The sequence below is a fragment of the Bubalus bubalis genome, chromosome 9 (genome assembly GCF_019923935.1).
Source record: "Bubalus bubalis isolate 160015118507 breed Murrah chromosome 9, NDDB_SH_1, whole genome shotgun sequence".
NCBI classification, from domain to species: Eukaryota; Metazoa; Chordata; class Mammalia; order Artiodactyla; family Bovidae; genus Bubalus; species Bubalus bubalis.
In genome coordinates, this window is record NC_059165.1 from 109,626,327 (window position 1) to 109,650,534 (window position 24,208).

The 24,208-nt window shown below is 36.0% G+C and overlaps 1 protein-coding gene across 3 annotated transcripts in view; it reads left to right on the forward strand.

Annotated features, from left to right (window-relative positions):
* The window catches only part of CNOT6 (CCR4-NOT transcription complex subunit 6), an 84,404-nt gene extending 80,068 nt beyond the window's left edge, over positions 1-4,336 (forward strand). For all 3 annotated transcript variants that reach the window (XM_025293982.3, XM_006080749.4, XM_044948515.2), the window contains one exon: positions 300-4,336. In XM_025293982.3, coding sequence (XP_025149767.1) covers positions 300-512 — 213 coding nt within the window. In that variant the 3' untranslated portion in view covers positions 513-4,336. The remainder of the gene's footprint in view (positions 1-299) is intronic.
* Positions 4,337-24,208: the final 19,872 nt, after the last annotated feature.

Consider the following 24,208-nt stretch of genomic DNA (forward strand, 5'->3'; position numbering starts at 1 on the left):
GTGGAGTAGTGAGCAAGGAAAAGTGTCACAAATTAAGTTAGGAAATGAAGGATTCTTTAGGTCTCGTTAAAGATTTTGAAACAATCTATATAAGAGGAAGAATGATTACCATCCCTAAGGTTTCTTCATTTTCAATTTGGGGATGCTATTTGATCTGTGTAATAACTGCCCTTTTCTACAGGCCAGTAAGTTTCTTTGTTTACCAAACATGACTGGGAATATGTCTTGAAAGTTCTCAGTATTTCAGTGTCATTTTATGTGCCATTTTCTTATTTTTCTTTTTGCCTTCTCTTTTTCAGGGTATAATTGACTACATCTTCTATTCTAAACCTCAGCTGAACACTTTAGGCATCCTGGGACCTCTGGACCACCATTGGCTAGTTGAGAACAATATCAGCGGCTGCCCACACCCACTCATCCCCTCTGACCACTTCTCACTTTTTGCACAACTGGAGCTCTTACTGCCTTTCCTGCCCCAGGTTAATGGCATTCACCTTCCTGGCAGGAGGTAGTCAAGTACCTTCAGAGGATGACCTCAGTTTTACTCGTAAACTTGTAAAAATTCTGAATATAGGGGAGTGAGGTATGGCCACTTAGATTTATTTGTTTGTTTTTTCTTAATGATGATTTGAGTTTTCAGTCTGATCATTTGATAAGGATATAGTATGAAAGCCAGGTGCTAGCAAACAAATTCTGAGCCCAGTATGCTTTATATACTGTTAGACAGGGATTGGTGTGTTTGCACCTATCTTTAATTTGTTGCAAATAATTTTCCTGTTTCTTCTATCCAATTTAATATTTTCATGCCTTGAAATAGGAAACTGAACAGCATATTCTCTTTGCACAGAAATCTGTAGCACTACTTTTTTGAGGCCAGTAATAACATCCAGAGATCATTCTTCCATACTTTACTCCCTCCTTTTTCAGACTTGTTTGTAAAATATAGAATTTGAATTTAGCCTTTATGATTGTATATGATCCACAGAAGACCTGATTTATGAAATTTTGTACTAAAAAAATCAGATTTGGAAATGATTGTATTGTAATCTAAGGCTAAGGTTTTTTTTACCTGTTTCATGTGTTATAAAGCTTGTAAAAGAAGTTGCAACAGACTTTCTCTGCTGATGATTTGCACTGTTAGGGTTTTGTTAGCCCTTTTGTACTACTTTGTTTTTAAATTGAGAACATTGCTCTTTAAATTTAACTCTGTTTAAAGTTTAGGACATTTGCTTGGACTAGAGACAACTTACTGATGAATTCCTGGATTTTTGCAAAAAACTATTTACCAGGACAGATAATCTGAGTAGTGAATGATCTGAAGGCATTTATGGACTGAATGTGTAATGGTTGATGTATGTACATTCTGATATTTTTAAATCCTTAACTTTTTTAAGTTAAAAAATTATGGCTGCTTAGGTACAGCTTCTTAACTCCTTTTTGAGACACTTCTTGTCCTATCTCCACTGTGCCTGCCTGAATTTGTTCCCACCAAGCACTGCCTGTGCATGCAGAGAAAATCTGTGCATCCTCTTTTGTATTTTTTAAATACTGTTTAACATTTGTGAGAGTTTTATGAAAATCCTTTTGTATGAGCTGTGGGTTTTTCCATTGTGAAGCATTGAATATCACATTTTGGAATGTGTTCATAGGGTGGGGAGCCCTGGGTCTTTGTTTGCCAGACCCAAGCACTGCTTCTTGGCGTCATTGCACAGTGCTGTTCGTCACCCAGAGTACTACTATCATGTGAATTCTTTTTGTTTTCCATGTATTCCTTAGTTTCCATGTTTTTAAAAAATCATTCCCTTTTTTTAAAAAAGAAAAAAAGTAATTTTCCGTTTATGAAGCAGTATAAAATAAATGAGATGTATTTTCAAAACAGGTCCCTAAGACAATACTTCAGATCATTTTTAAAGTGACCAAGTCATTTTAATATGTCAACCAAGATAAAAGATATTATACCTTGTATTTTGCCTGTAGTGCCATTAGTAGAATAGAGATTAAAGCCAGCTTTAACTTTGCAAAGTTAACTCCTTTATGTTCTGTTTTCATTCATTCATTCTCTCAAAAAACAAATGAATTCAGAGGGAACTTGGTCTAACTGCTTTTGTTTCAGCTGCAGGCAGGGAAGCAAAAGGACACCATGTACCCAGTGAGCATTAAGAGAAATTGTTGAATGTTAATAACAGTTTTTATACAGAGAATGAGTCATTTTGGATAATGACTTAAAATTTTATGAAAAATGTTCAGCACTTAAATGTGCTTATTCTAAGAGAAAATAAAATTACATACTGTTTAAGTAAAAGATTCTTTTTTTTTTTCCTTTAAAAAAAAAATTCTACAAAAGGTTTTGATCTTGAATCTTTGTCTGGGACCTGGTTTTTCCTTTGAGGTTTGCTTTTTCTTTCTTTCTTTCTTTTTTTTTTTTTTTAAAGATTTTGTTGTGATAGTTTTTTATTTTTTGCCTTCTGTTTTAAGTTGTGCTGACACCAAACACATCTGGTTTATAATCAGTACATTGGAAAGCTGGTATTATTGATATAGAACCAATGCATAGCTTTCTTTAGGGTTTCTTTTTGGGTTTTTGTAAAGTGTGAATAAAAGGTGTGTTTACTCATTTTTCCTAAACACTGTGTTGGTAGTGTGCATCATGACAGTTTCCAGCAAAGGCAAGCTGGAGCTGGCTGGACTGATGAGATGAAGGAAACTGCTTGAGCTTTATGGAAGAAGGGGAGAAGCACTTACTCTGTTTTTAATGGAGGATGTATTCTTTTCATAGATGCTGGAACTAGAGTGCACTTGTTAGATGCTAAAGGTTTGAGCTTTACACAAAATATTTTCATCTGTATTTGTTATTGTCTACAAAATATTTTAATTTGGAACCAGCATACTAAGATATAATGGCTGGTTATGTCTTGAAAATATTTGTTCTTGCCTCTTCTGGGCATACTGCATTCTGTGGGTCAGTTTGAACAGCTTCTCCACCTTATTAGATAGTGATAAATTGAACCAGAAGTATAGATTTACAACCATAAGCTTCAAAAGAGAAAAAATATTTTCAGTCTATAGTGAATAAATGATCACACCAAAATAGACCAAAACTTTGGTTAAGCAAGGTTTGTGTTTTAAATACTTTCTGTGTTCTGGATAATTTCCAGTAATCCATACTCCCTAAAATGCAGTTAAAAAAAAAAAGAAAGAAAGAAAAACTAGTAAGTTTTCACAGTATAGGTTTTCTTCAAAAATTCTGTAACAAACATATTTAATGTGGTGTTGCCATAATGTAATTTCAGTGTTCTTACAGGATAAATCCATCTTATGAATATTTTGCAGAAAATTTGGGGTATATTTTCTTTTTAATGATCAGAAATTCAGAGGTGCTCAATTCCTTGTAAAATCTCTTGACATACAGTTTACTGTATTAGTGGCTGATTATTTATGCTTTATGAACTTAAATAATGTTCATCAAAATTAACTTACGGCATAATTTTAAGTTGTAGAAATAAATTGTTGATTGCAACTTAACAGTCCTAGAAGATAAGCAGGGAACAACTCCAAGAAATGTTTTCTATTTTACTTGATTTAGTGACAACCAGGAAAACTTGAGTTAGCACTTTGAAACCTAAGGACATGATTAAATTGGGTGGAATGCACTTCTAAATGTTGAAATTAAAATTTCAAAGCTCTTCTAAGATGTCAAGTTTTCAATAATAAGTTTTAAGTTTTTGTATTCGACTTTTTACTACTTAAACTTACAGAATTTCCATAGTAACTTTTAAGGTTTGGGGGTTATGCTATATAAGTACAAGATCCATCCTGGGCAAAACAACAATTTACAGCAGATTTGTTCTTTTAATGAAACAATAAGAATACCCAGCAGAGATGCTGCAGAGAATTCAAAGAACCTTTATAGCAAGTGTTTATCCCCCACTTGTAAACAGTGTTTTAAGATGTTCACTTTGCTCTCTTTGGTTACATAAATTTTAGTAACCGTTCTATTGAAATAGTGTCTAAAATAGAGTATCTAGTCTTTATTCACAGTACATTATATTATGTAATGCACTGGACTAACTTTTGTTTACCATTCATGTAACAAAACCCAGCACGTTATCTGCACTAAACTCAAGGAATGTCCCATTTGCCTAGGCAGCTCTTTAATAAGGGTAATGGGAAACTGAATATGACCTATGGACTGATGGTAACAAGGGCTTTTACTGTTCTTTTCAGTGGAACCTTCATTGTAACTAGCTAGTATTATATTTATATACAGGGTCTCTTTTCTTTACTGATGTATTTTCCTACTCATAGCCAACCAATAAATTCAATTATCTGTTTCAAATATTTTTAAAGTGTAATTTGTATAGCTGTAGTACTGAGGTTTGAGGAGATACACGTTAATCAGCAGACCACCTGTTTAAAATTCTGAGTTCTCTGGAACAGAGTTGAACTCTTTGAAAGGGAAGAGTGAACAGGGCCCGTGATGTGAGGAGATGGTGTGAAATTAAGGATCTCCTTATTGCTGTGTTATCCTGTGTAACACATCTTTGCCAAAGATCAGTTTTATATTTAGGCAACTGATGGTCCTTTTGCATTTAGGTTTTTTGTTGTTGTTACCATATACCTCATAGCATAAAAAATGGGCTCATGTGTCTTTCATCCTTTGGAATGAGCTTGACATATTTTGAATAAATGCTTTTAAATACAGTAGCAAACATTGTATTGGTGGGGGTTATACTAATTAATTAAATGTTTTAATTGTTACATGTATATTTTGTTGTATATATAAACTTTTAAAATGTCTGATTTCTCAACTCTTCAGAGCATTACGTCTATTTACTTTTTAGAAACTACTTCTTTAATAAATAAATGTAAATTTTTATGTAGACGCTGGGAAAAAAATCCTTTAAAAATACAGCACAATTTAGATAAAATGTTTGCTGAGATGTCCAGTTTTTAAAGCAGGCATTTTCTACATAATCCTTAATATATAATTTTACCTCTATAACAGAAGAATTTTGCTAGATATAAAGAAAGATCTCTGGGATTACAAGGTGACTGAAGACCAGTTTCTACAGTTACTTTAGGAACATTAACATTTTAAATCAAATGAGTATGGAGATGTCCATTTTCTCACTTTCTTTGAACTGCACACTTCAAATAACTTGAATCTGTTCAAAAACTACTGAATTATTTTGGGCCTGTCATGAGAAACTTTGTTCACTATACCAACATGACTGTTAAGTGATCCCAAGAGCTCTTACTGCCAGACACTTTTCAAGCTTACCAGTAAAGTGAATTTAAGCTGTGGGATCTCAGAGCCTGCTTAATTAATTAATTAATTAAAGACTTTTGACTCTCATCCCTGTAAGCCCTGGTGATTTTGGTATCTCCCCTTCATGGCAATCCTGCTAGTAACTTTTTTCCCCAAGCTTTGTGTAATTCTTGAAAGGATGGTCCTTGAAAGACTTTGAAAAGGGATGCTGGTGTGATCAAATTCAGGCAGAAGAAATCTGCAAAATTGTAGGACTTGCTTTCCTTTTAATATTCATAGTGATGAAGATGTGAGGGGTATGTGCTCACATTCTGAGCTTTATATGGGAAATAACTTTCTCCTCTCTCCATTAACATGATGCTTCCTAGTGGTGACTTTGAATAGACCTGACGAGTGGGAGAACTGTGTGTACTTGGTCCCTTTTGATTAATCAATTTTCATTAATCTACTTTTCCTACTATACTGATCAGCGTTACTAGTACTATACTGATCAGTGGGCTTCCCTGGTAGCTAAACGGTGAAGAATCTGCCTGCAACTCAAGAGACCTGGGTTTGATCCCTGGGTCAGGAAGATCCCCTGGAGAAGGGAATGGCAACCCACTCCAGTATTCTTGCCTGGAGAATCCCATGGACAGAAGAGCCTTGCGGGCTATAGTCCATGGGGTCGCAAAGAGTCCGACACGACTGAGCGACTAACACATACATAAATACTGATCAATACTCATTTAGAATTTCTTCTTTTCAACCCCATGTTTAGATTAGAAATAGAGATTTATGAGACATGTCCTCTGACTTTAAGTTGTTCATGGGTCATTATAATCTAGTGTAATATGTGCTAAAGATATACCAGGTATGAAGGGAGCAAGTCTGTCTACGTGGGTCTATAAAGTCTTCAGAGGTGACTATAAAGCTGGTTTTAAAGGACTAAGAGCTTGTTTACTGTATGACTAATGGGAGCTGTATTAATTAACATGGTGTATTCATATAGTAGGAGCTGTATTAATTAACTGTATTATATTAACATGGTGAGGATCTTTCAGTTGAAAGTGCCCTAGTGTATTGTCTGGAACACAGTGGGCATCTTTGAACTTTGAAGCATGTACTAAAGTTTGAATTTCATCCTGTAGGTGGTGGTAAAGAGCCACAAAGGGTGTTCAGTGGGAGTAGCATTAGCCAGTTTGTGTTCTGGAAAGGTCCTAGCAGTACTGTGGAGGGTGGATTAAAACAATTACTGTTAGCTGGTTTTCTTGTGGTCCATTTGTCAGATGATAAACTGAGAAGAAATTGCAGGGCAGTAAGAGTAGAAGGGAGATTTGACATATTTAGGAAATAGAATCAGTGAGAAACTTGATCCCTGCCTTGTGGGAGAAAAGACAGGTAAGTGAATTTTGCTCATTCATTATTTCCATTAGAAAAACCCTGACTCAACATCTCATGTCTTTACCACCAAGGCCCTTGTTTTTCAGGCCCTTTACTGGCCTGACAACATTTAGTCAAACATTTTTTTCTCACGTTTCATTTTACTTCATTTCCCAGCATAATTCATTCAGATTTTAGTCTGCAGAAGAGATCCAGTGTGCCTCTACTAGACAGTTAAGTAATTCTGGAAAATAAAAGAAGATAACATTTGATGCTAATTTGATTGTTTTAGCTTGTTTCTTCTAGGCTCTTTATGTCCTTGAAAATGCCGTATGTATAAAAAGAGTTTTTTAAATCTAGATTACTAGGTAAGATTATTCTTTAGAAGATGTTTCAATAGAGGAACCCTTAAATGGGAGGAATCCAGCCATTCTAAACCCACTTGTTTCCCTTCATGCAATGAATTAGACTGTTCAATATGATGCCCTCTAACCACATGGTGTTGGAGCACTTGAAATACGGCTAGTGTGATTGGAGCTGTAAAATGCTTTCTGTTAAGTGAAACTTAATTTTGATAGGACCACATTTCCCTTTATCTCTTGCACCGTGCTTGTTCATACTACACATAAAACATCACCAGTTGATGTCAAAAAACTGGTTCTGTTGTAATTGTGATTTACTAACCAAAGTAATACGTGTTCATCCAAATGCTTTATGCAAGCAGCACAAGCCATTGTGCCTATGTGAATCACAATTAGTAATTGAGATACCTATATTCATTTTGATATCATTAAATTATTTTTTCTAGTTCAAAAATAAATATGAACAAATTGCTAAATTTAAAATCAGTTCTACTAATATAGAACTGAGCTAGTACCACAACTGGAAGAGACTGGGAGATGAATTTTACAGTGAAATAATAATTTGTTCACAGAGCATAAGAAAAACTTTTTATGCGAAAGTAATAAAATGAACAATATTAAGATATATTTTGTTCAAATGCATATTGGGTTTATTGTTTTAACAGTCAAAAAAGTATGGATGAAATTAATCACCTGAAATCAGAATTAAAACTCCAACAGAGTAAGAGGATAAGAACTTACATACTTGGCTAGCTAAAGAAGATCTTGTACTCAGGCAGAGAAAAAATTTTTTTGATGGATTTATGGTTTATAGTATGGAAATCTTGTTGGAAGTTGTGGAAAAGACAGTGTTTTACAAAGATGAAATATATTCAGTTAAGCAAGCAGATTACCTATAGACTGTAAGACCTTTCTGATAGTACTAAAGATTAGTTAATTCAAAATTGAAGTATTGGGTTGCCCCAAATGTTTGGGTTTTTCCTTAAGTAATATGTTACAGAAAAACCTGAATGAACTTTTGGGCCAACCCAATGTTTTTTTTAGCTTTAGATGAGCTATGATGTAAAAGACACTGCTCAGTTAACAGTTTGTATACTTTGTTTTAAAGGAGTTCCAAATGTACCCGAAAAAGGTGAATTCTCAGCCTAAAAAAAAATCACTTGTGGCATGTTTTTGCAACTTTGACATCTGCTGAAGAATTTTGCTAAATATGAAGATAGAGGTTTCTATCACTACAGAAAGTGTTTCTGCTATGTCAGGTCAAAAATCTGGATTTCTTATGACTTTTTAAATAAGCCTGGATTTCTCTTACTGTTTTGTTTCATCTAGTGATGCTTATTGCAGATAAGTTTTCTGAAATAGACTCTTTGAAGAGCGTCACAGTTGTCAAACCTTGATCAGTATATAGGTTCAAATCCAACCGCCATAACCATTTTGTAATAAAAGACAATTTAATGATCTTGTCTACCGTAATGCTCATTGGTTGAATTGTTAATTTCTAACAATGATTTATTGTTCTGTTAATCCCAGTTTTGGATTTTCTTGCCAGATATCCAGTAATCAAAAGCAAAACATGTCAGTATAATACACATTTTCTTGCCTGTATCACAGAGTGTATTAGTAAACCAATACTGAAACTCCAAGGAAAGGAAAAACCTGTCACATTCACAGCCAGGTGTAGAAATCTGTGTTGAAGCATGATGATACAGATCAAGAAATGGTGATTGTACATATTTTCTGACATTATTTAAAAATTTTCATTGTAATCAGGCAAATTGGCAACAAAAGCAACCAGAAAAATTTGAAGAACACTGTTGATATTAAATAAGTTTAGAGTTTCTTTACAAATTATGCAAATACCTTTTAAAATTTGATTTAATCTAGAGTTGACAAGGATTGATACTTGAATAGAAAAGTTACTAATTTGGAGAAAAATTGATAACCTTTTGCTAAAAAGTTAAATAGGTTCTTCTACAAAATATTTGTTGCTGTGGATCCAAAAAGAAGGTCTTAATGACTTTCAAGTAGTTGATTCAGTTGTGGGAAAATAAGTACATTTCGAGCAATTTGGATTTATGAGTCTACTTAACTATGAACTCAATTATGAAATGGAGAGCAAAATTTATAAAAATTAAACTGTTACACTGGAAAATACTTTACACAAAAAGGAATAAATGAATAGCAACCCAAAAAAGCATGAGATGCTGAAAAAAGTAAAATGGTAGACCTAAGTCCAATAATGTTAAATGTGAATGGATTGCTTCTATCAAAACACAGAAGATCAGACTGGATAAAGATAAACATGATCCAACTATTTGCTGTGTATAGGAGACATACTTTAGATTTAAAGATACAAATAGTGAAAGTAAAAGGATGGGAAAAGGTGTCAGGCAAACAGACTATCAGAAAGTTGGAGTGGCTATACTAACATAATAGGCTTAAAAACAAAATATGCTATTAGAAATAAGAGGAGGCATTTTATAACTGCGCAGCACCAATGATAAGCAACCTCAAACTACAGAAAACAAACTGACAAAATGGAAGGGAATAATGGACAATTCAACAGTGATAATTGGACACTTTAATTATTGTTGCTGTTTAATCACTAAGTTTTGTCACATTCTTTGCAACCCAATGGACTGTGCCCCATCAAGTTCTGTCCATGGGGTTTTCCAGGCAAGAATTCTGGAATGGATTGCCATTTTCTTCTCCAGGGATTCACAGGGAGATTCTTTACCCCTGAGCTACCAGGGAGGCCCAAACACTTTTAATACCCCACTCCCCAGTGGCTCAGATGGTAAAGGATCTGCCTGCAATGTAGGAGACCTCGGTTTGATCCCTGGATTGGGAAGATCCCCTGGAGAAGGGAATGGCTACCCACCCACTCAAGTATTCTTGCCTAGAGCATTGCCTAGATCACAAAGAGATACGACTGAGCAACTAACACACTGTCAATGGATAAACCAGGGAGACCAACAAACAGCAGACTCTAAACTGCAAGGCAACTCCACACCAGAATGCATGTTGTTCTCAAGTGCACGTGGGACTTCAGTATTCCATAGGCTACATCAAAAACAAGCTTCAAAATTTTAAAAGAACTAAAATGAAAAGTATATTCTCCAATCATAATGAAGTTAGATACTTCGGAAATGTATGGAACTTTGGAAATATATGGAAATTAATCAATACACTCCTAAAAACCAAAGGGTCAAATGAAGAAAGAGAAATTAGCAACACTTTGAAATAAATGAAAAAGGATAACATACCAAACCTGATGGGATGCAGTCAAAGCTTCATAAAGGGAAATTTATAGGTATAAAAGTCTAGATTAAAGAAAAAATAAGAACCCTAACCTTTCAGTTTAAGACACTGGAAAACAAACAGCAAAGTAAACCCGAAGCAAGCATAAGAAACTAATGATTAGAGCAGAAAATAATGAAATAGAGAATAAGAAGACAAATGAGAAAGGAACAAAAAATTTGGTTCTTTGGAAAGATCGGCAAAATTGATCAAAGAACACTCAAATTAGTGAAATCAATAAGGGGGAGCATTACTACCAAATTTACAGAATAAAGATTATTATGGAATACTATTGTAAATGAATCAAATAACAGACAAATTCCTAGAAAGACACACTATCAAAACCGATTCAAGAAGAAATAGAAAAAGTTGAATAAACTTCAGGGAAGAGATTGAGTTAATAATGAAAAAAAGCCATGAAAAGAAAATCCCAGACACAGATGGCTTCACTGGTGAATTTTAAGAAAAGTAACAATTCTTCACAAAGTCTTCCAAAATTTGAAGAAGGAACACTTAACTCATGTGAGGGCAATATTATCCTAATACCAAAACCAGACAAAACTATCACAAGGAAAGAAAACCACATGCTAACATCACATAGGAATATAGATAACAAAATTCTTAATCTAGCAAAACAATCCAGCAAAATGTTAAAAGATCATACACTATGACAAAGTAATATTTATCCAGGGATGCAAAGTTGGCTTATGATCCCCAATTAATGTAACAGACTGTAATGCATGCGAAAATGATTACTACAACAAAGCTAATGGAGGTGATGGAATTCCAGCTGAGCTATTTCAAATCCTAAAAGATGATGCTGTGAAAGTGCTGTGTTCAACATGCCAGCAAATTTTGTAAAAGAGCAGTGGCCATAGGACTGGAAAGGGTCACTTTTCATTCCAATCCCAAACAAAGGCAATACCAGCTGCACTTATTACACATGCTAGCAAGATAATGCTCAAAATCCTTCAAGATAGGCTTCAGCAGTATGTGAACAAAGAACTGCCAGATGTACAAGCTGGATTTAGAAAAGGCAGAGGAACCAGAGATCAAATTGCCAACATCTGTTGGATCATAGAAAAATCAAGGGAATCCGCCCCCCCCCCCCAATCTGCTTCCTTAACTATGATAAAGCCTTTGTGTGGATCAAAACAAACTGTGGGAAGTTCTTAAAAGAGATGGAAATATCAGGCCACCATGGCTATCTGCCTCCTGAGAAATGTGTATGCATGTCAAAAAACAACAGTTAGAATCAGACATGGAATGGTGGACTGATTCAAAATTTGGAAAGGAGTACGTTGAGGCCATATATTGTCACCCTGCTTGTTAACTTCTATGCAGAGTACATCATGTGAAGTGCTGAGCTGAATGAATCATAAGCTGGAATCAAGATTGCCAGGAGAAATACCAATTGCAGATGACACCACTCTAATGACAGCGAAGAGGAACTAAGGAGCTTCTTCTTGAAGGTGAAAAGGATAGTGAAAAAGCTGGCTTAAAACTCATTCAAAAAACAAAGATCATGGTATCTGGTCCCATCACTTCATGGCAAATAGATGGGGAAACAATGGAAACAGTGACAGACTTTATTTTCTTGGGCTCCAAAAATCACTGCAGATGGTGACTGCAGCCATGAAATTAAAAGATGCTTGCTCCTCAGAAGAAAAGCTATGACAAACTTAGGCAGCATATTAAAAAGCAGAGACATTACTTTGCCAACAAAGGTCCTTCTAGTCAAGGCTGGTTTTTCCAGTGGTCATGTATGGATGTGAGAGTTGGACCATAAAGAAGGGTGAGTGTCAAAGGAGTGATGCTTTTGAACTGTGGTGTTGGAGAAGACTCTGGAGAGTCTCTTGGACAACATGGAGATCAAACTAGTCAATCCTAAAGGAAATCGATCCTGAATATTCATTAAAAGGACTGATGCTGAAGCTGAAGCTCCAGTACTTTGGCCACCTGATGCAAAGAGCTAAATCACTGGAAAAGACCTTGATGCTGGTAAAGATTGAGGGTAGGAAGAGAAGGGGGCAATAGAGGTTGAGATAGTTGGATGACCTCACTGACTCAATGGACATGAGTTTGAGCAAACTCTTGGAGATAGTGAAAAACAGGGAAACCTAGTCTGCTACCGTTAATGGGTTTGCAAACAATTGGACATAACTGAATAACGATAACAAAATCAAAAGGCAAAGGAAAAAATGGCAGGAATAGAATAGGCACAGAAAAATTATTTGACAAAATTTAGACTCTTTCATTGAAAATAACAACAGCAAAAACCGACTCGCCAAACTAGAAATGGAAGAGAACTTCCTCAACCTGATTAAAAGCACTTACAAAGAACCCACAGCTAACATTCTACTTAATGGTGAATGATTGAAGACTTCCTCCTGAAGATCAGGAAAAAAAGAAAAGTCCACTCGTAACACTTCTATTCAGTGTTTTATTAGATGTTCTAGCCCAGGGAAATTAGGTAAGAAAATGAAATAAAAGACATTTTTTATTGTTTGTAATACCATATGGCATGTGTTATTCTTTGGAAAGATTAACAAAATTGATGGGCCTTTAACTATACTGTTCAGAAAAAATAACACTCAAATTACAAAAACCAGAAATGAAATGGCTAGATTACTACCAACCCTACAGAATAAGAAGGATTATTATGGAATCCCATGAACACTGGTATGCTGATGAATCTGGTAATATAAGTGGAATTGATTGGAGAGGAAGAAGTAAAACTATATTTGCAGTAACATAATCTTGTGCATAGAAAATATTAAAACCTGTTAGGATTAACAGATAAGTTCTGCAAGATTACACAATAACAATATCAATATACAAAAATCAATTGTATTTCTACTCACTAGCCATGAACTATTCCAAGTATAAACAGTTTTATTTACAGTACTTTAAGCAGTAAAATACTTAGGAATAAATGTAACAAATGCACAACTTGCACACTGAAAACTAAAGCATTGAAAAGAGACGTAATTAAATGGAAAGTCTTGTCACACGTTGGCTGTGGTGCTTCGTTTTTCATATTCATCCTTAGTTTGCTGCGGAATTTTAGAGGTAACTTTCCTACTGCTTGCCAGTGCCCTCTCGCCTTATAACCTTTAGGGTTTTGAATGACGTGTTTTGAAAATCTTAATACTGTTAGGATGACAGTATCCCCCAAATTGATCTACAGAGCCATTTCCATCCCTAACAAAATCTTACTGGCTTCTGTTTGTTGCAGAAGTTGACAAACTGCTCTTGGAAATTTCTACCAAAACCTAAGAGACCCCAACAGCCAATCTTGAACAAATTTGGAAGACTCAAATTTCTTGATGTCAAAACTTATTACAAAGCTACAGTAATCAACACACTGTGGTATTGGCATAAGGAACGCATATAGATCAGTGGAATTGAATTGAGAGTCTAGAAATAAACTCTTCCATTTATGGTCAGTTGATTTCAAACAGAGATACCAAGATACCTCAATAGGGAAAAGAATATTGTCTCCAACAAATGATGCTAGACACCTGAACATCTACAAGTAAAAGAATGACGTTAGACTTATAACATACACCATATATTTACAATTAAGACAAATATATAACATTAAATGTAAAGGCTGAAACTACAAAAACTGTTAGGAAAACACATAGGTATAAATCTTCATGACATTGGACTAAGGTAGTAAATAACTTAGATAAGACAACTTTTAAAGCACAAGTAACCAAAGACAAAAATAGATAAGCTGAACTTAAAAACTTTTGTGCTTAAAGGGAAAAAGTAAGACAACCCATAGAAAGGGAGAAAATATTAGCAAATCATGTATTTGATGGGTCTAGTCCCCAGAATATATAAAGAACACTTACCGCTCAACAGTGAAAAGACAGCCCAATCTAAAAATGGTTGAAGGATTTGAATAAACATTTCTCCAATGTAGAGTGACTTCTAAGGGGTATAGTTTCTTTAGGGGCTGATATAAATGTCCTGAGATTCAGTAGTGGTGATAATTGCACTACTCTGAATATTCTAAAACCTCTGAATTTACTTTAAAAGGGTAAATGTTATGGTATATGAATTATCTCAAAAATAATACATGTGTGTCAACTTAAAAAATTAAACAGCATGAGAGTTGTGACTTAAGTTTTATTTGGGCCAAAATGCAAACTATAACCCAGAGAGAGAACCTCAGAGAGCTCTGAGAAACTACTCCAAAGAAGCAGGGGGAAGACCAGTATATATGTTGTCTTTTTTTGCTTTTTGCTTTTTTTTTTTTTGAAGAAGGAGTACATGTAATCAGTCACATTTTTTTGGGGGGGGGGGCGGGGGGAAGGTTTCTGCTAGTTACCATGAAGGATTTTAGTGCTTTTCTAGATGTGAGTATAAACAAGAATTGGGTTCATAAAATCAGCTCTTGAAAGTATCTGTCTGAAAACCTGTTCTGCCTGTTTTCCCAGACCACAGAGTGCCTCACTTCTGCTCCTTACTGTGGGGTGTTTGAAAATCAGCAGCTGCAGCAGCTCATGATTTAATCCTTGTAGATGACAAGTGCCAGTTTATAGTTGACAGGGTCCCCTCTTGGTCATAAATTATACCATAATTTGTGAGGCATTTCATGACCATTTTGTCCCACAGTGCTAGGAAGGCTCATTTCTAGGTCTGGCAAAGATTTCACTAACTCAGTGTGCTGTTACTGAGCAAGGTCTTATCAAAAGTAACCAAAGGACTCAAGACTGTTACTAATCTCTTATAGTCCAGGAAAAATTCCCTCTTGTTGTGTCTTCCCATAGCTAGAGTTACACTATTGCAATCATTGATCTCATATAAAACTACATATTTCTGTCAGGAGCTCAGTCACACATTTGGTAATGCAAGAAACAACAATTTAATAAAACAGGCAAAGTACAAATAACATCACTAGCAGTATTATTAAAGTCATAAGTAATAATTAAGTGAAGAACTTCCATTAGGTGCTGCCCAGTATATTCTCAGGTTGTCTAAATTAGTCTATTTTATACCAGTCTTTTTCTTTAGAGGAAATTACATATTGGTCCTGTCCATCCGCTTTCAAGGTGGCACAGTGGTAAAGAATCCACCTCCCGGTGCAGGAGGTGCAAGAGATGTGGGTTCAACCTATGGGTCAGGAAGATCCCCTGGACTAGGAAATGGCAACTGTCTTCAGTATTCTTGCCTGGAAAATTCCATGAACAGGAGAGTCTGTGGCTTACAGTCCATGGGGTCACAAAGAGTTGGACGTGACTGAGCACGCACGCACACACTGTCCATATGGCTCCCAGTCTTGTTTCCTAGTGTTATTGAACTGGTTATCCTTAGCACAATTTCATTATTCCCAAGATAAAGGGGGAGTCTTAAAACTTAAGTGAACACAGCTTGATTTTAACCACATAAATCCATCCCATAATTTTGGGAGGTTTTATTCCTTGGCTGAACTTTTGCTTGCTGTTCAATCAGCTTGAGTAACTAGAAGAAAATTCACATCTATAGCCACGGTCAGAGCAGGTATTATTAATTGGCCAGGTAAGAGGATCCCAATCAGTAATACCAAGAATGGTCTGAATAGGACTGAGCTTTGTTTCTTTTAAAACAATTTCCTAAGGGCTATCCAATCAGAGCCTTGGAGGGGAAAAATCCACCAAAATAACCCCAAAGTATTAAACATAGGTAATTGACCACAAACACAATAATTGAATTGATTTTTAAAATTAGATAGGGTTTTGTCCATGACAGAAAACATTTAATTTATATGGAAAGGTCTAAGAAGTCAAGAAAACATTAGAAATGATCATGCAAGTCATGTCCAGCATCTTGGGTAAGATGTCTACTTCTGACATCTCATTTCGGGTGGAAGTACAGTTTCTTCAGTTTGAGCATTGTTTTAAGGTGAGTTTGAGGTTATCAGTCCTTCCGATAGACCAGTCCAGTGCAGGAATCCTGTTGAGGATCTTTGCATCTGGGTTGTAGTGAGTCTATTAAATGATGCCTTTTCCAATATACATAATTTCCTGGTTGAATGTTGTAGAGCATCTGATCTTCATCCAAAAATTACTAAGATAAGCTTCAGAAGTATTTTTTAATGAATCAGTTAAACTTTACATTAATGGAGCATAACAACAAGGAATTATCCAGAAAGTGAATCTTAGTAATACAGACCTCCATTAAATTGGAAATAAGTATTCATTGAAACATCTTTTTCTCTCTAAAATCACCTGCATTTCTACCAAATATATCCAAATTAAAGACTAATATGTTTGTAAAATATGTCTCGTGTGAAAAAACTTGGCCTGATAATTTATATAACTATAATTGATCATACAGGCCTTTTGCTTTCCTGAAACTTTTATGAGGAGTCTCAGACTGAACTTTTAAAATATCACTCAGAGCTAGGAAGGTCACGCCAATGGCTTATCACAGATCCCACCTAACAGATTTAGATGAATTCCTTCCTTTTCAAGGTCCCCAAAATACCTTGAGGGACTTCCCTCATGTCTCAGTGGTAAAGAATCTGCTTGCCAAGTGGGAGATATGGATTCGATATCTGGATCAGGAATATGCCCTGGAGAAAGAAATGGCAACCCACTCCAGTATCTTTCCTGGGAAATCTCGTGGACAGGCAGGCAGGTTACAGTCCATAGGGTCGCAAAAAAAGTTGGACATGACTTTAGCGACTAAATAGCAACAATAACAAAATACCTTGAGGTTGCTGTACCTGCTAGTGAGGTAGCCTTCATAATTTATCTGATAAACCTGCTGGGCCTAAGAGTTTAAGAATCTCTGGAGGGAACAGATAGAGAAAAAACATTTCAATTCTGCTTACAAATGTATAATTTACCAAGTTACTGTGAATCATAATTAGTTTGAGGGTAAAGTTTCCTTATACATAGAAAAAATGTAAACCAAATAGAAACCGTAAAAATTATGACCATATTCACCAGTTCACTCAGTCTTATGTAACTAACTCTTTTTGCTAACAGTTTATGAAGCCATCAGGTTTCTCATTAGGATTTTTAATTTTCTTAACTAGTTCAGCATTATGGTCTAAAAGTCAGAAACTTGTATTTATCCAAAAGTTCTTTCTGTTAATCTTGAAGGGGAAACATTTTCCCAAAGGCATAATAAAATCACAACTGCCTATAATGACAAAAAGACTTAAGACATATATAAAATCTGATCATGATGCAATTGACAAAGAGACTTGATTAGTGCTGTGACATATAGCACTTTAATAACTAGAATTATGACTTATAGCATTTACAAGGATATGTCAGATCTTTAGAAATTCCATATAACTTCTAGCATGTCTATATTAGTAAGCATTTATCCTCAATATAACCTGAGAAGATTTATTACTCATTTAACAATACTTCCCAGGTAATTTAACATATCAAATACAACTAATTAATATCTCTTTGGGATGTTTCAGGGGCCCTTTGAAGCATCCTAAAGTTAGCAAGAGGGCAAAGGACTTCATTAAATTTTGATTTAGAAAGTTTTGTCAGTAAATATCAAAGGGGTTTAGAATACTCAGGCAGATAGGATTATATGTCACTGTGAAAAATAGTTGTTCACTTAGCAAAGTAACAATAAAAGATTTCAAAGCAAGTACAGAATAGATCACTTAAAGGGCAAACAACTTAAAATCAGTTATCAAAGGCAGTTTAGCATCTTAGTAAAACTTATCCTCTTAACAGAGAGAAAAGTGAAGTTCAAGTTTTATATAGCTTACTTTAATTTTTTTAACCTATCAATAATTATTTTTTTGCATTTTTTAAACAATTATTTAATTTAATTGGAGGATAATTACTTTACAGTATTGTGAGGGGTTTTGTGATACATCAATATGAATTGGCCATAGGCATACATTTGTCCCCTGCATCCTGTACCATCCTCCCAACTCCCTCCCTACCCCATCCCTCTAGGTTGTTACAGAGCAATGGCTTTGTTTGCCCTGTGTCATACGTCAGACTCCCAATAGTTGTCTATTTTGCATATGGTAATATATATGTTTTGGTGCTATTCTCTCAAATCATCCCACCTTCTCCTCACACTAAGTCCAAAAGTCTGTTCTTTACATCTGTGTCTCCTTTGCTGGCCTTGCACATAGGGTTGTGAGTATGATCTTTCTAGATTCCATATATATGCATTAATACATGATATTTGTCTTTCTCTTTCGGACTTACTTCACTTTGTATAATAGGCTCTAGTTTCATGTACCTCATTAGAACTGACTCAAGTGCATACCTTTTTATAGCTGAGTAATATTCCACTGTGTATATGTACCACAACTTACTTATCCATTCATCTGCTGATGGACATCTAGGTTACTTCCATGTCCTAACTACTGTAAATAGTACCACAATGAATACTGGGGGACATGTGTCTTTTTCAATCTTGGTTTCCTTAGGGCGTATGCCCAGTAGTGGAATTGCTAGGTCATTTGGTATTTTTATTCCTAGTTTTCAAAGGAATCTCCATAGTAGTTGTATAAGTTTGCATTCCCACCAACAGTTTAAGAGGATTCCATTTTCTCCAGCATTTACTGTTTGTAGGCTATTTGATGATGACCATTCTGACCAGTGTGCGATGATACCTCATTGTGGTTTTGATATGCATTTCTCAAATAATGAGTGATGTTGAGCATCTCTTCATGTGTTTATTAGTCATCTGTATGCCTTCTTTGGAGAAATACCTGTTTAGGTCTTCTGTCCACTTTTTGATTGCATTTTGTTTTTCTGGTTTTCAGCCACATGAACTACTTATATATTTTGGAGATTAATCCTATATCAGTTGTTTTACTTACTATTATTTTCTCCCCTCCTGAGGTTTGTCTTTTCACCTTGTTTATAGTTTCCCTTGCTCTGCAAAAGCTTGTAAGTTTAACTGGGTCCTACCTATTTAGTTTTGCTTTTATTTCCATTTCTCTAGGAGATTTGTCATAGAGGATCTTGCTGTGATTTATGTCAGAGAGTGTTCTGCCTATGTTTTCCTCTAAGAATTTTATTGTTTCTTGGCTTATATTTAGCTCTTTAATCCATTTTGTTTGTTTTTGTGTATGGTGTTAGAAGTGTTCTAATTTTATTCTCTTACATGTAGTTGTCCAGTTTTCCTAGCACCACTTGCTAAAGAGACTGTCTTTTCTCCATTGTATATTTTTGATCCTTTGTCAAAGGTGTCCAAAGGTGTGTGGATTTATCTCTGGACTTTCTGTCTTGTTCCATTGGCCTATATTTCTATTTTTGTGCCAGTACCATACTGTCTTGATGACTGTTTTTCTGCAGTATAGTTTGAAGTTGGGAGGGTTGATTCCTCCAGTTCCTTTCTTCTTTCTCAAGACTGCTTTGGCTATTCAGGGTCTTTTGTGTTTCCAAACAAATTGTGAAATTATCTATTCTAGTTCTGTGAAAAATACTGTTGGTAGTTTGATAGGGATTGTGTTGAATCTATAGATTGCTTTGGGTAGTGTAGTCATTTTCACTATATCGATTCTTCCAACCCAATGCTGGCCAGAAGGGAATGGTGGGATATACTTAAAGTGATGAAAAACCTACAATCAAGATTTCTGTACCTAGCAAGGATCTCATTCAGATTCGATGGAGAAATCAAAAGTTTTGCAGGTGAGCAAAAGCTAAGAGATTTCAGCACCACCAATCCAGCTCTTCAATAAATAGTAAAAGAGCTTCTCTAGACAGAAAACCAGAGAAGGCAATGGCACCCCACTCCAGTACTCTTTCCTGGAAAATCCCATGGACGGAGGAGCCCGGTAGGCTGCGGTCCATGAGGTCGCTAAGAGTTGGACATGGCTGAATGACTTCACTTTCACTTTTCACTTTCATGCATTGGAGAAGGACATGACAACCCACTCCAGTGTTCTTGCCTGGAGAATCCCAGGGACAGAGGAGCCTGGTAGAAGGCTGTCTATGGGGTCGCACAGAGTCAGACACGACTGAAGTGACTTAGCAGCAGCAGCAGCAGACAGAAAACACAGAAAAAACCCTTAAGCAAACCCCAAACAATAAAGTAAATGGTAAGGGGATCATACTTATCAATAATTACTTTAAACATAAATGGGTTAAATGCTCCAACCAAAAGACATAGACTGGCTGAATGGATACAAAAATAAGACCCCTATATATGCTATCTACAAGAGACCCACCTCAAACCTAGGGACCCATACAGACTGAAAGTGAGGGGCTGGAAAAAGATATTCCATGCAAAAAGAGACCAAAAGAAAGTAGGAGTAGCAATACTCTTATCAGATAAAATAAACTTTAAAATAAAGACTGCTATAAGAGACAAAGGACATTACATAATGATCAAGGGATCAATCCAAGAAGAAGGCATAACAAAGCACCTCAGCACATAAGGCAAATGCTAACAACTATTAAAGGGGAAATCAATAGTAATACAATAATAGTAGGGGATTATAATACTCCACTCACACCAATGGACAGATCATCCAGACAGAAAATTAACAAGGAAACAGAAGTTTAAATGATACATTGGACCAGTTGGACCTAACTGACATCTATAGGGCATTTCACCACAAAACAGTGGAGTTCACTTTTTTCTCAAGTGTACATGGAACGTTCTCCAGGATAGATCACATCCTGGCCCACAAATCAAGCCTTGGTGAATTTTAAAACACTGAAATCAGTTCAAGCATCTTTTCTGATCACACACTGTAAGATTAGGTATCAACTACAGAAAAAAAAAATTATAAAAACACGAACACATGGAGGCTAAACAACATGCTTCTGAATAACCAACAGATCACTGCAGAAATAAAAAAGGAAATCAAACTATGCCTAGAAACACGACAATGGAAACACAACAACCCAAAGCCTATGGGATTCAGTAAAAGCAGTGCTAAGAGGGAAGTTCATACCAATACAAGCCTGCCCCAAGAAACAAGAGAGACATCAAATATAAACCTAACCTTACACCTAAAGCACGTAGAAAAAGAAGAACAAAAACCCACAGTTAGTAGAAGGAAAGAAATCGTAAAGATTAGAGCAAAAATAAAGGAAAAAGAAATGAAGGAAACTAAAGCAAAGATCAGTAAAAACCAATAGCTGGTTCTTTGAGAAGATAAATGAAATAGACAAACCATTAGCCAGACTCATCCAAAAAAAAAAAAAAAAATGAGAAGACTCAAATCAATAAAATTAAAAATGAAAAAGGAGAAGTTACAACAGACAACACAGAAATACAAAGGATCATAAGAGACTACTATGAGCAACCATATGCCAATAAAATGTGCACTTAATTGGCATAACTGAAGGTTCATAACTGTTGTAGGTACCCCATTTTTTCTTAATGATTGTGAAAAGTTGCTCAGCCAGTGTAAAAAGGACATTTTTATATAAATCTGACCAACTTAGACTGTCTTTTGACTAGAGTAGCCAAATACTCATCTAGGTCCAAATCCTCCATCTAAGAGGTGTAGTTAGGCAAAGGATCATTTTGGTGGTTAGAAAATGATTTAAATGTCAAGTCAGACTATTGCTTTAAAGTTTTTTCAAGCATTTCACCATAGTTCAGAATTGATTCATCTGATCTTTTCTTGCACTGTTGAATCTGTCCAGTCTACATTTTTTGAAAAAGCTCTGGGATAAGTTTGAGTAATTTCTGTGCTCAGTTCAGTTCAGTTCAGTCTCTCAGTCATGTCTGACTCTTTGTGACCCCATGAATTGCAGCACGCCAGGCCTCCCTGTCCATCACCAACTCCTGGAGTTCACTCAGACTTACATCCATCGAGTTGGTGATGCCATCCATCCATCTCATTCTCTGTCATCCCCTTATCCTCCTGCCCCCAATCCCTCCCAGCATCAGAATCTTTTCCAATGAGTCAACTCTTTGCATGAGGTGGCCAAAGTACTGGAGTTTCAGCTTTAGCATCATTCCTTCCAATGAACACCCAAGACTGATCTCCTTCAGAATGGACTGGTTGGATCTCCTTGCAGTCCAAGGGACTCTCAAGAGTCTTCTCCAACACCACAGTTCAAAAGCATCAATTCTTCGGTGCTCAGCTTTCTTCACAGTCCAACTCTCACATCCATACATGACCACTGGAAAAACCATAACCTTGACTAGACGGACCTTTTTTGGCAAAGTAATGTCTCTGCTTTTGAATATGCTATCTAGGTTGGTCATAACTTTCCTTCCAAGGAGTAAGCTTCTTCTAATTTCATGGCTACAGTCACCATCTGCTGTGATTTTGGAGCCCCCCAAAATAAAGTCTGACACTGTTTCCCCATCTATTTGCCATGAAGTGATGGGACCAGATGCCATGTGTCCTTAGCTTTAAGCCAACTTTTTCACTCTCCTCTTTCACTTTCATCAAGAGGCTTTTGAGTTCCTCTTCACTTTCTGCCATAAGGGTGGTGTCATCTGCATATCTGAGGTTATTGATATTTCTCCTGGCAATCTTGATTCCAGCTTGTGCTTCTTCCAGCCCAGCGTTTCTCATGATGTACTCTACATATAAGTTAAATAAACAGGGTGACAGTATACAGCCTTGATGTACTCCTTTTCCTATTTGGAACCAGTCTGCTGTTCCATGTCGAGTTCTAACTGTTGCTTCCTGACCTGCATATAGGTTTCTCAAGAGGCAGGTCAGGTGGTCTGGTATTCCCATCTCTTTCAGAATTTTCCACAGTTTATTGTGATCCACACAGTCAAAGGCTAATTCCTTGCATTTAGTGCAAGCCTGTTGTTCAAAATACATTAAGGCATTGTCTCCTCCTGCTTTCTTTATTCATTTCCTTGCTTTGTTTTCGTATTAGTTGATATATTAATAGATTTGAATACCCAGGGTCATAGGACTGGGTGGTTAACTCAAATTCCTTAGAAAATTCCAATGCATCCTGACTTAGCTAAGGCTAAGCTCTAGGTTCTGTTTGGGTCCAGGGTGTGTACGTAAGGACTAAGGACAGGTCACCTCTTCCTATGATAGGCTTCTCCTTAAAGGGAGAAATCACTTCTGATTTTTTAAATCCTCCTTTGCTGGAGAAAGGGGAGCAGCAGGAGGCTGAAGAGTTGGAGGAGAAAAAAAAAGATAGTGTCTGGGCCAGGCAATTCAAATAGAAGAAGATACATGGGAGAAACAGACAGAGAGTACTTCTAGTGACCTTTTAAAATTCTGATATAGTTTCAAGCAATCTTGTTGGTTTTCTACATAGAAGTTACTCCGTCATTTCCTCTTTTAGAAACTTCTAAATATAAATAAAAATACCAATCCATTCAGTATGTTGATCTTATGGCCAGAATTATCTAATGTATGTGTAAAAATATCAATTTTGGAATATCAAAAGAACCTCAATTTGACCATTTTAGGTTGACATCTTCTTTAGTATAATTTTCCCAATTAACTAGGTACTTGCAAGTATGAGTTTTGTATGTTCACAATCCTGGCCAAGGTGTGTTTTAGAGGTTGACTTTCTGATGGCCCTTATTTCTGTGTTTGAGAGGTGCTATTTCCCATTTTAAAGTTGGATTTGTCAGGGATAAAATTTACTAGTGAAATTCTGTGGTGGACCAGCTTGTGAGCTTATCTCCTCTAGTCATCACTCTCTATAGAGTCATTTCAGCCCTCTTACATGTCTTGGTTTTTTTCCTCGGCAGCTTAAGACCAGCATGGGTGATTGGATCATTGAATGCAATTATTAGTTGTGATCCCTGATGAGCAAGTGTTTAGTTAATGAGTGGGTTTCCCTGTGGGACCACTGCACAGTGTGAGGACTCTGCCTCCACCACTCCTGTAAATTTTTCAGTTGCCTGAGAAAGCCCACTTTTCTTCAGAGCAAAGTTCTCATATCTTCCCAAATCTTGACAAATTCTATTAAGGCAGCTGAACTGAGGAGAAGGAAATGACAACCCACTCCAGTGTTCTTGCCTGGAGAATCCC